The following is a 12,076-nucleotide window of genomic DNA, read 5'->3' as shown; positions in this document are numbered from 1 at the left end:
GACAGCAGGGCTCACCTCAGCCGTCGCTGCAGGGCCACCTGCCGCCGCAGCCAGCAGTAGCGGAGGAGATAGACGAGGGCCACCACCACGGCCACCAGCAGCAGAGCCCCGCCAATGATGGAGCCCAGCACAACACCGTAGCGGGTGGGCACTGTGGGGACACCGGTGTCCCGTCAGCCCCCTGGCTGGGCTGGGAGAGCTGAGGCAGGGAGGGGCCTGCCAGGGCTGTACCTTTCTCGAAGACATAGAGCGTGACCTGGGAGGACTTGCCCACGATGTCGGGTGGGTTCTTGACATCACAGGTGAAGGTGCCGTTGTCAGTGTAGTCCAGGTTGTGGATGACGATGGAGCCGTCCTTGCGGCGGGGGTTACCCACCCACTCCATCCGCTCCTTGAAGTTGCCCACTTCATCGATGTAGGGCTGGCCCTTGGCATAGTGGAATATCTGGAGATGGGGACAGACACACGGACATTGGGATCATGGTGGCTTCGGGCAGGGCAGGGCCACCCCATTCCCCAGAGTGGACGCTTACGGAGATGCTGTCACGGGAGCCCTCAGCTTGGAAGTGCCACGTGATGGAGATGTCCTCGGAGATCCACTCACTGGACCAGAAGCTGCAGGAGAGGGTGACGTGGGAACCGACGGTGCCATGCACCTCCCGTTGCGTGTACACATGGATGGAGGTTGCTGGGGATGGCCCTGCCAGTGGCACAAACCTGTCAGCCCCATGGGGGACCCTGGCACGGGGACGATGCTCATCACCAGGGCTGCTGGCTGGTCTGTGCCTCTGCACCAGCCCCACGCTGCTGCCAAAGGGCTTTTGTCATCTCTGGAGAAAGCACAGGGACTGGCAGGGGACTGCAGCGCTTTGTGCCACTGCAGGTGCCTTGGTGGAGACTCCACCTCGGCATCTCCACAGCCGAGTCTGTCCCCATGAGCAGCTCAATGTCCCCACAGTTGGCTCCATGTCCTGGCGCCAGCTGACGCCCAGGGACACTGGTGGGGCTGGCACCCCAATCCCCTCTCTGTCCCCAGGGAGGTGGCTGGTGCAAGGAATCTTGCAGCCTGGTGATGGGGACATCACCACCGGAGCATTGTCACCACTAGTGACAATTCCAAGAGCAGAAGTGTGAGTGGCCGCTGGCCCCTCAGGCACCTCCCGGGAGTCTGGAGTGCCCTGGTACCCCCCCAGCATCAGGATTTGGGGATGAGCAGCCCTGGTCCCCATTCCCAGCTTACCCAGTGCCGAGAGGAGCCCGGCGAGGAGGAGGAGGAGGCTGCTGCTGCCCCCGGCACCCTGAGACATGGTGGCTCCTGTCACCGGCCGGCTCCGAGGGGCCCGGCGGTGTGCCGAAGGGTGCCGGCGGGAAGGGGGCTGAGGTTTAAGAGCAAGCAGCGCCGAATGATGCCGGCGGCGCCCCGGCCTCGGGCCAATGGGCGCCGGGCAGCCGGGGCGGAGGGGGCCCGGGGGAGCCGGGCACCCCGGGCTGAAAGGGGACATTTAGTTTGGCGATGGGCGAGGAGGGGGAAGCACGCGATGGGGGGGCCGGGCACACAGCGCCCTTTGTCCGGCCGCATTCCCGGCTGCAGCGGGGGCGGCTCAGCAGGAATGTGGCCGGAGCCGGAGAGCACCAGCCGGCCCCAGGGGCCTGGGGTCTCACTCTGTGGCAAGGGACGTGTCCCCTCCTGTCCCGTGGCCGCTGGCCGGCTGCCGGGCCCCTCCGGTGCGGTTCCTGCTCCGGGGCTGGCACTGCCGGGCCAGGCGCGCTCCCGGCAGCCGCCGCTGCAGCACCATTTTGGGGTGGAAACGCAGCTTTGAGGGGTGATGCTGGACGTGCCCCGCTGAGCACGGAGCCAACCGGCTGCAGCGCGGGGCGAGGGGCACGTCCGTCCCTGCGGGGTGTGGAGCTGGGATCACCAAAGTGATCAGCCCCGGGGGTAACCGGGGGGTAACGGCAGCCGGGGGAGTGACGGGCAGCCCTGGGGGTGGACAGCGGGGATCCTCGGGGTTAACGAGGGGGCTAACGAACAGCTCCGGAATTAACGGGCGTTAACGAGGGGACAGCGGGCAGCCCTTTGGGGGATAAGAGGGAGTAATGATGAGGTATCAAGCAGCCCCGGGGGTTAACGGGGAAAGCGAGACACTAATGAGCAGCCCCGGGAGGTTACGGGGGTTAACGGGGTGATAATACGGGGACAACGGGCAACCCCGGGGGATAACCGTGGGATATTGAGCAGCAGAGGGTGTAACGGAGGATAACAAAGAGATAAGGAGCAGCCTCGGAGACTTATGAGGGGTAACTGTACCACCGGGGATCCAGGGCGCCCCGGTGACCAACGAGGGCGGCGGCTCCGCCGAGCCCGGGAGGCGGGGCGGCGGCGGAAGTGCGTCACGGCCGCTTCCGGCGTGCGCGGCGCTCCAAGATGGCGGCGCTGGCGTTGAGGTGACTCCCGGGAGGGCCGGGGCGGCGCCCGGGAGCGGCCGCGGACGGACGGGACGGTTGTGCCGCTCCGGCGGGGCCGGGTCTCGGCCGGCGGGGACACCCGGCGGGGGGAGCGGGGCCGGGCCGGGCCGCGCCGGCTGCGGGAGCCCCATCCCGGTAACGGCCCCAGGCGCGAGGACGGGCCGCCCCGCCCGCCGCAGTCCGGCCTGGTGCTCCCGGGATTCGTGTCTCTGCTCCTCCCCGCCCAGTGCGGCAGGGTCCCCATGTGGCCTCGCCGGTCCCTGGGGTTGCGGGGGGTGAACCGAGGCCTGGGCGGTTATTGCTGCTGGCAGGGACAGCCCTGCCCCTCCCTGCCCTGTCCCTCACGCCTCTGGCTCTGGGTGGACAAACGTCCCCGTTCACACCCCGCTGTGCCGGTAGCCTCAGGAGCTCAGTGCTCGTGTGGGGAGCGTGTCCCGCCGTGGCCCTGAGCAGCCATGGCGACAAAGGTCGTGCCTACCCAGTTGGAAGCTGCCTTTGCCCGTCTTCCAGCCCCACCAGAAAGTTTTGTGCCTCCTGAAGGCCGCTTCGTTCCACGCCCCCCCTTCCCGACGTTTTCCTTTCTGATATCAGCCTGGAGACGGTGTTTGGGATTTCATTCTCTTGATACAGTCTCTTGCTGGCGGCTGTCGCGCGTTTGCGGGAAACTCTTCGTTGTCTGTGTGGGTTGGTTTGAAGGCAGCGGGGGGGGCGGGGAGGGGGGATGGGATCTGCGGGGGGGCGCCCCGCAGCTGCTGCTGGGAAAACACGGGAGCATCCGCTGGCCCTGGTGTGCAGCCTGTGCCTTGTAACTCATCTCCTGTCTGCTTCTGCTTGTCAGATGAAAAAGCATATTTAATCGCTTCTCATTTGCCTCCTCCGTGGTAGAATCTGAGGGGTTTTTATAGACCTGCCTTGCGGGATCAGTGTTGATATGATGCGGAGCTGATGGTCTCCAGAGCTGTCCCGAAATTCTCCTGAGCTAATGAGCTGGGGGAGAAGGGCCTGCAGCCCTGTGAAGGCCCCGATAATTCCCACTGTTGGGGGGTTCCCTGGGTCTTTGCACCCTCCTGGGGTGTGGGATGGAGCTGGAGTTCCCTGGGGTGCCCTGGGAAGCACTCAGCTGGGTCTGGAGGATCTTCTCTTAGAGCTCCTTTTTTAAAAAAAAACAAACCACATGTTTATCAGTGATCTGGAAGGAGATGTGAGTTAATGGAGAGAGAGCTGGAAAAGATGCAAAAACTCAGGGAGTGATAAATAATGAAGAGAACAGGTCCTGGGTACAGAGTGACCTTGATTGCGTCGCTGGAGGGCTGTTTTGCAAGCAGCAGTTGTTGCACTGAGGCAAGATGTGATGCTTTGCATCTTAAAAAAAAAAACAACCAACAACTAAAATTGAGCTGAGAGGATGGAGAGCTCTGACTGGGGAGTTTAGCTTTGAAAAAATGCAAACGCGTTGTGGATTTTGTTCTTGTTTTGAATGTTGTGTGTGATTCCTCCCTCTCTGTGCCCTGGCCCCCCAAGAGGTGTTGGAGCAGCTTCTGTGCCGGGAGGAATGACGTAGGTTGGGCCTTTTAATCCTGAAATGAGGGCTGGGGGGGAGCCTGGCAAGGTGTGTAAATCATTCATGGTCTGTGGGTAGAGATTTATCCTTCACATCCTCTCCCCTGCCCAGGGATGCGGTCCTGGCAGCTGTTGTTGGTCCAGGATGAGCAAAGAGCTGTTTCCCTGTGTCTGGGGGGTGGCAAAGCCACTTGTTTTGGAATTAAACCCCCTGGTTTGGGTCAGCATGAACTGCAGGCCAGGGCAGCTCCTGGATGTTCCTGAACCCTTGTTGGCCATGATGGTGGGATCATCCGTGTCCTCCTGAGCTCTCACTCTGTCTGTGCTTCAGGGAGAGGGTTGATAAACTGGAGATGGCTCAAAAAGAGGTTTTCAGTCAGAAATGTTGCACTGCAGCCTAGGGGGGTGTTTCTGCACTGCTGAAAATTTGCACACCCAGCTGGGATGCTTTCCTGAAAACCTGCTGTCCTTCAAGTCCAGCGTTTGAAGGCGAGGGAGGATTTTGAAAAGAAACATCCTGACAATCATTTCCACAGGAACTCAGAGTGGTTAATAATGGTGACATTTGTTTTGCACTCACACCTGGTGATCTCCAGATGTTTTTCCTACCATGTCCTCGAGACTGGCTGTAGGACAACTGAGGAGCCACAGAACTTTGTGTATCTGCTGGTGTTATTGAAACACTGGGAGATGCTGGTGCAGATGCATTTGGGAAGACTAATTAGTGCTGGTCGCTATGGTGCAGAGCAGGTGCACACCTTGTTCCTGTCGTGCCTTCGGGACAGGCAGTGGGTGCTGCAGATTCCAGCTCATATCTGCAAATGCTTGGGCTGGTTCCCTCAGCCCTGGAGAGGTGCCCTCACTTGTCAGAGTTGCAGCTGCCACAGTCCACAGGGAGCTGCTTCTGCTCCTCCGGGCGCCACAAAATCCCTGTTCGCCGCCTGAGACCCAGTTGAGGCGCAGCCTGTGGCGCTGACCCTGCTGCACTGGTGCTCGGGGCATAATGAAGGGCAGTGCAAGGCCCTGATGAAAATGAGTGTTGGGAGGAGGGGGCGATGTCCCCTGGGGCAGCTGGACAGATGTGCCTCTCTGTGCTGCCTGCTGCCCCATAGCTGTGAGCCTTCAGGCTGCTGGTATCTGTTTGTGAACGAGGTGTTGCAGCTGAGCAGACTAATTACAGGGTGTCCTAGAGAATGAGCCCCAGGCAGAGTGTAGAGACTCTAGTTATGAGCTCGGTGTAAGAGGGAGAAGGTTTGTGGAGGATCAGCCCAGATCCTCTCTTGTTGAGCTGATTTTAAGATACAAACCACCAAGGTGGTGAATCTCCTCCCAGCCCTGTATCCTTGGCGTTTTCCAGTAGTTCCTTGGTGCTCACAAAGCCTTCCTGTCTTCTCTCCCACAGATGTGTTGGTCAGCGATGTCTGCTGGCCCGGCTTGGCCCCGGCCTTCCCGTGCGACAGTGAGTCCCAACCTTTACCAGGAGTAATGGGATTAAGCTCTTCCCCAAGGGATCCCCAGAAGGCTCTGGGGCTCCATCCACTTAGGAATTCTGGTCAATCAACACCGTGTGTTGACCACTTGCCACCTTGTCCACCATGCCCTGTTTATGGAAGGGCTGGGACTTGCGGGGGGGTTTCAGTGCAGGGAAAGGCTGGCTGCTGGGGTGGGCCTGGGTCTCTGCCCATCACCCCCTGGGCCTTAGCTCTGCCCCGAAGGGGAGTGGGCGCCACAGAAACCCTCTTGTCCCTGTGCTTTGTGTTGTCGGGCTTAGGGGGAGATAGTTATTTTCTGCTAAATTTGGCTGCAAGTGTAATTGCTGTGTAATCTCGGGAACATTACATGACAAGCTCTTTATGTGGCACAGTCTGCAATTACCGCAGCAGGAGCAGGTTGTGTTATCAGTGTTACATAACATGTTATCTGATATCCTGCGTTGGGGTGGGCTCAGCTCCACTGGCCGAGTGGATTCCAGTGCTGAAGCTTCCCTGGTGGTGTTATTCCCTCGGGAGAACTGGCAGCATTCCCCCCTCCTGCCCCCCCCATGCTGTGTCCAGGCACAGCTGGAGCCAAGGGCAGCTGGGAGCTCATCCTGTGCCATGGGAATTGTCCTGGTGGAGCGGGCAGGGGTATAATGCTGCCCATCCCCCTGCACCACCCGTCTCCTCTTCTTTTGCAGTGTTATCCCAATGGGAACGACAGCCAAGGAGGAGATGGCTCGTTTCTGGGAGAAGAACACCAAGTCCAATCGTCCCTTGTCCCCTCACCTCACCATTTACAAGTAAGAGCTTTGTGGCCTCCTGGGTGTCATGCTGGGGCACCCCTGGGCTCTGCCACACAACAGCCCAGTCCCACAAGCACCCTGGGGTGGGAGGGCGGGCGGGGCACCCCCTGCACTTCTCCAGGTTCCCTTGTTTATCCCTGAGCCTGGATGCCCAAACCCTGCCCCTTGGTTCCTCAACCAGAGTAGCATGATCGTCTTTTCCTCTTTCACCTCCCTTTAAGCTTTCTCAGCAGACGCCCTTCCCCTTCCCAAACCCGTGCCAGTAGCATTTGCCATTCCCAAGCTGCCTCTGCACATTCCCCCGTCTTTCCCCTTTCGCTCTGACTGGATTCTTGGAATAGCTGAGTGCAGAAATACCCGCCCAGCAGCCTGGAGCTGTCTAAGAATGGAGGGGCTGTGGCTTTGTCCTGGGCCTCAGGGCCTCCGTGGTGTCATGTCCCATTTTGCTCACCAGGTTGGTTGTTTTCCAGGTGGCCACTGCCCATGGCGATGTCCATCACACACCGGGGCACCGGCGTCGCGCTCAGCTTAGGTGCGTGGGGCTGCGGGGGGAGGACCCCTCTGATTCGGACATGTGCTTTCTCCCCTCTGTCAGCTTCAGAAGCAGGTTTTCTCCTGGGAAGCCTGTGCTTGTCCTCTCCCTTTTCCATCTCTGAACATTTCCCCATCCCCATTTCTCTGCCCCTTTGTCCTCTGGTGCTGCCAGTTCCTCCAGTCCTACCGAGGCAGCGACACTGCCCCATCCGTCCAAGGCCCATCTGCTCCAGGGCTCAGCCCATCTCCTCTGGGGCTGCTTTTTGCTGGTTTACTCTTATAAGAGACCTTGTGTGAGGGAAGGACTGGGGCAGGCAGAGCTCAGAGGATTTTCCTTAGCATGGGTGGAGTTTTTCAGCTCCCTGGGAGCAGCTTCAGCTTTCCCAGAGATCCTGGTGCCAGCATCAAAACCGATAAACTCCCTCCAGCAATTTGACTTGCCTGGTTTGACTAATGATAGGAATCTGACTGTGAAAGGCTGTTTTGTTTCCATTAATGCCCTCTCTTGGCAGCAGGAAGGTGCTTCTCTGGTTGCCCCCTGTTGAGGGTGGGGAGCTGGGTTGGTGTTTGCAGAAGGGCAGAGAGTGATAGAGAGCTGAGGAAAGTTGTGCAGGGCTGAGGACTTGAGTTCTTTGCTTGGAAAAGAAAGAGAAAGCAGCAAGGGCTGCATCTTGCCTTTCTCAGCCCGACCTCCACCAGCACCTGGGAGTTGGGCTCCTAGGAAAGGGCATCCATGAGCCCCCTGGCACCCATATCTGCACAGCAGAGCCCTGGTGGAGGCTCAGCTCTGCCCCCAGACCCTTCCCTGGTGATGGCTGCCTCCTCCCAGCATGGCAAGGTGACTTTGTGCCCTGCTGGCTGTGCTGGGCTGGCCGTGTCCCTTGTCCCTGTGCCAGCCCAGGGTGCTGTCCGGCCGCCAGGCTGGCACCACCGTGCTTTGGGACTTTGTCTCCAGAGTCTGGGACATGCCCAGCCCCATGTGGTCCCTGTCCAGCTGGCTGTCAGGCTGAACTGGCAGGTTCCCTGCTGCCTTTCTGCTCCCATCCGTCAGCCGCTGCCGGAGGGGGAATCATCCTCTTGCCCAGCCGATGGAGCACGAGGGAACATCACTTCTGCCGACCACCACTGAGCAGCCAGGAGGAGGAGGGGGAAGTGTTCAGCTCCTTTCCATCAAGGCCTGTAATTAAGAGCCTCTGACTTCCTGCGCTTGCAGGGTGAATACAAAGGCCATTGAGGAGACGAGTGGCTGAGTGAGGAAGCAGCTGCTTGAGTGCCAGTGCCGACCACGGCGCTGGAGCTCGTGCCGCGGTGCAATCAGGCGCTATTGAGCCGTGGCTGCTGCCGCTGTTTCCCTGCTTTCGGCAGCACCATCTGGAGAGAAACCTTCTTGGCCCAGAAACAGGCAGAAGCGGCTGCAGCTCCTGCAGGCAGCGCAGCACCAGGCCCCTTGTCTGCCAGTGCCTGTGCTGGTCCTCACCAGATCACTGCCCGCAGCAGTGGCTGGCAGCGGAGCAGTTTCTGTCCCCAGATGTGCATCTGTGGACTTTGCTGAAGAGCTGCGACCTGACAGTTCTGAACTTTGTAATTCCTTGAACCTTGAATTTGAGCTTGTTTGGCTGTAATTGCATGAGTTTGGTACCTGGGTGTTGTATGAGTAATGCAGCCCCCACTGCAGGACCCAGATTTAGGGTGTTGCTGCCCCAGTTTGAGTCCCCAGCTCCGCAGGGCACATTGTCACCCTGCTGCTGGCACTGCCACCAGACAGCTCCTTCCACAGGCTGCCATGAGCTGGTGATGGTTCAGGCTGTGTTACCAAACCAGAGGGACAGAGGTGGCCTTGGTCTGGTGACAATTCTAGTGGTTTGACCTGTGGTTTTGCTCTTCTCAGGTGTCTCTCTCTTTGGCCTGGCTGCCCTGCTGCTTCCAGAGCAGTTTCCGCACTACCTGGACATGGTGAAGTCGCTCAGCCTGGGGCCTGCTCTCATCTACTCTGCCAAGTTTGCTCTGGCTTTCCCCTTCTCCTACCACACCTGGAACGGGATCCGACACCTTGTGAGTAGCCTCTGTGAGGGGCTGGGAGTGTGAGGGGAGGGAAGCTTCTACCGGCCACAGCATCTGGGAAGGTGCCCTTGGAAATGGGAATTAGTCACCTCAAGTGCTTCAGAACCTCGGTACTATTTTTGGGTAGATTTAAGTGGCAAAGAGCACTTCAGCGGGTGGCACAGCTGGATGCAGCATCCCCTGGTGTCCCCCCGGTGGGGGAGCAGCATTCCGCTGTGCCCTTGGAGCTGCAGAGCTGCCACCCGCTGCTCGTTATCTCGCCCTCATCACGCAGCTGTTGTGCTGTGATCTTCAAAGTGCTTCATAGTAATTAATGAGCTCAGGAGACGTGTGGCAGTGGACTGGGGATGGAGCTGTCTGCACAGAAAGTAACCTGTCATGTTTGCCTTGGGCTGAGGAGTGGAACGAGCAGCTCCCTTCAGCCGAGCTTCCTGTGTTTGACGACAGAGGGGGGGAGCTGGGAGCTGAGGGTTTCTTGCTGGGAACAGAACAAGATGTGCTGCTTTTTGTGGTTGATTTTCTGCATCTCCAGATAGGTTTTACAGAAGCAAATTGCAAAGGCAGCTGGTCCAGAGTGTGACATGATCCTTCTGCTCTGGGCAGGGGGAACATCCTGTGCAGGGTTGCAAGCCTGAGCTTGTGCTGCGGGCACCAACAGCTTCCAGTTTTTCCAGCATGGAAACACGGGACTTGAGCGCTGCTGGAATTTGCATCCTGTACCCGAGAGCAGCCGTTCTGAGGTGCTCGTGTGAGCCTGGCCGAGCTGCTGGGGTGCACAACAGCTGTGTGCTGCAGGGAGAGCCCCCTCTCTGGGCCCTGGGGGAGGCCAGCGGCTCCCAGCGAGCGCTCGTTAGCGTGCTCATCAGCGTTGGACAAGGTCTGGGAGCACGGGCCAGCTGGGCCCTGCTGGCTCCTGGAGATGCTGCGGGGCACAAGGAGCAGTCACAGCCAGCTGCTCCAGAGCATGCTGAGCCAAATGCGTGCTGAAGTCTTAACTGCACAGATAGATTAGGATGCCAATTAAATTGTCTGAGAAGGAAAGCAGCAGTGTTGGCCCCCAGCTGCGCTCAGCAGTGTAGCCCTTTGATGGCAAGAGGGGAGTAAATCGGGAGCAGCTCCAGTTTAGTGCCTCTGCCCCAGGTGCTAATCTGCATGGGGTCCTGGGGCTCTCCGGGGAGCTGGGTGTGGGCTGTGCTCCCTTGGCTGCCTTCAGCCCTGCTCCTGCTTGGCCAGACACATCCAAGAGGTAAAACCCACCTGGGAACGGAGGACTCCCAGCTCCAGGTGTTGCTCCAGTGTCCCTCCCTGCCACCTGGGCTCAGCCTGGTCCCATGACTCGCACCATGCGCAGGGGTGGGCACAGGGGGACTGGGGGCTGCAGCCCTGCCCTGGGGATGTTGGCGCTGCCTCGGCTCTGCGGCTGGCCGCTGTTCTGAGTAAGCTATTTCTGTCAGAGGAGGGGAGCAGGGGGGAGCAGCCGCTGCTTTTGAAGCAACCCTGGCAGTGCTGTGGCTGTGGGGGATTAGGGAGAGCTCACGGGTGGCTTTGCTGATGATGGGAGGGTTGCTGGGGGATAAGCTTCCTCTGGACGAAGCACGTATGCCTTCAGGAAGATCCCAGCCCCCAGGAAGACCCCAGCCCCTTGCTCTGCAGTGATGGACACTTGTAGCCCTCCCTGCGGTTTATACCAAATAGTCCAAAGGCAGGTTTTTTTAGACCTTTTTCCAGCTTTCGTCAGAAGGAGGTGCCTTTCTGCCTGCACCTTGGCACATCTGCCTTTGGGGACCATCCAGCCCTGTTGTTTTAACCCTGCTGTGTCTCTTCTCTCCTGCAGGCATGGGACCTGGGGAAGGGGTTCAAGATCCCCCAGGTCAACCAGTCTGGGGTGCTGGTTCTGATCCTGACCCTGCTCTCCTCCGCCGGCCTGGCGGCAATGTGAAGGTGTCTCCCTAGTGATGGCCTCCCTTTTTGGAAGATTTACTCCGTCCTGGCCCACCCCAAGACGTGGGTGGAGAGGGAGGCAAGAGGAGACGCTCCCGAGTAACGATAAATCTTTGGGAAAGGTGACCCTTCCCCTTCTTATGAATCTCGTGGATGATCAGAGTTGCTTTTCCTTAGCCTGGCTGATGAGCTACCCTGTCTTAGCCAGGGGGGACCCTGGCCAGGCTGTCCCCTGCTGTGCCACGTGCCCGAGAGCAGCCATGGGCACAAATTAACAGTCCATCCCAGTCGCTGGCACAGAGCTGCCTCGCTTCTTCCAGGGAAAGACTCCAGGGCGTTTCTTTGCTCTGCTCTGTCCCCAAGCTTGAGACAATGCTGAATCTGTGTCACCAAGGTCTGAGTGGGCTCAGGGATGCTGGTGGTGTGTGTGTAGGCCCAGCACAGGACAAGCATCTCCATTGAGGCACCCAGTGCCAGAGCAGGGAGAGCAGGCGGAGCTGCCAACGCTGGCACCCGTGATGGGAATGGGTGCTGGGAATGGGTGCTGGGTACTGGGCTGGGACCTCATGTTCTGAGCCCAGCTGGCTGGGATGGGGTGCTCAGACCTGCATAGGTTCCGTCCCCACTCCTCATCCTTGAAAATATTGTGATTTGGCCAGCTTTGGAGCCCTGGAGTCCCTGCCAATGAAAAATCCAGTTTTCCTGCTAGGAAGTTCCTCTCTGGCAGGACAGGGAGTGACGTGGTTTTCTGGTTGGACATGGCCACCAGGTCTCGTTTCAGCACTTGTCACTCATCCACCTTTGCAATAAAGCAGTCTTGACCCTTCACATGAGCCACCAGGTTTGTCTCTGTGCTTGACACGTCTGAGGCCACATAAACTGGGAAGGGCTGTTTTGCTTTGAGATCCAGGGAGTCACTGCTTCCCGGTGGAGCCAGGCAATGGAAAAACAAACTTTGCAGCGTTGGGAGGCAGGTGTAGTGCCAGACTTTGGAGCTGGTGGGTGCAGGGTTGGCTTTTCTGTGGAGTGCTGCCAGCCTGGCAGAAAGGAGATTCCTACCTGGATTGTTGTTGGTGGTGCCTGCCTGAGGTCCAGGAGCTTTTTTGTTCAAATTGTCCTATTTTTAATGCTTGCCACCAGCAGCTCAGCTTTGCAGAGGACACTCCCGTCAGGAGCTCTGTCCTGCCCCCCTGTCCCAGCCGAGGGTCTTGGCTGGGTTTCAGGCAGGATCTT

The 12,076-nt window shown here is 59.1% G+C and overlaps 2 protein-coding genes across 2 annotated transcripts; one reads left to right on the top strand and one right to left on the bottom strand.

Moving 5' to 3' along the window:
- Positions 1–11: 11 nt before the first annotated feature.
- On the bottom strand, positions 12–1,547 carry MPZ (myelin protein zero). Its single transcript, XM_051641214.1, has 4 exons — positions 1,241–1,547; positions 534–700; positions 232–445; positions 12–151 (listed from the first exon to the last, which is right to left on the bottom strand). Exons 1-4 carry the CDS (start codon positions 1,500–1,502, stop codon positions 12–14), a joined length of 783 nt encoding a protein of 260 aa, XP_051497174.1. The 5' UTR covers positions 1,503–1,547.
- An 830-nt stretch (positions 1,548–2,377) lies between these two features.
- Positions 2,378–11,671, top strand: SDHC (succinate dehydrogenase complex subunit C). Its single transcript, XM_051641324.1, has 6 exons — positions 2,378–2,445; positions 5,429–5,485; positions 6,203–6,304; positions 6,778–6,839; positions 8,730–8,893; positions 10,737–11,671. Exons 1-6 carry the CDS (start codon positions 2,426–2,428, stop codon positions 10,839–10,841), a joined length of 510 nt encoding a protein of 169 aa, XP_051497284.1. The 5' UTR covers positions 2,378–2,425; the 3' UTR covers positions 10,842–11,671.
- The last annotated feature ends 405 nt before the right edge of the window (positions 11,672–12,076 follow it).

This window comes from Apus apus, chromosome 27, assembly GCF_020740795.1.
Source record: "Apus apus isolate bApuApu2 chromosome 27, bApuApu2.pri.cur, whole genome shotgun sequence".
NCBI classification, from domain to species: Eukaryota; Metazoa; Chordata; class Aves; order Apodiformes; family Apodidae; genus Apus; species Apus apus.
The sequence above is the reverse complement of the archived record's forward strand: the minus strand, read 5'-3'. Positions and strand labels throughout refer to the sequence as shown.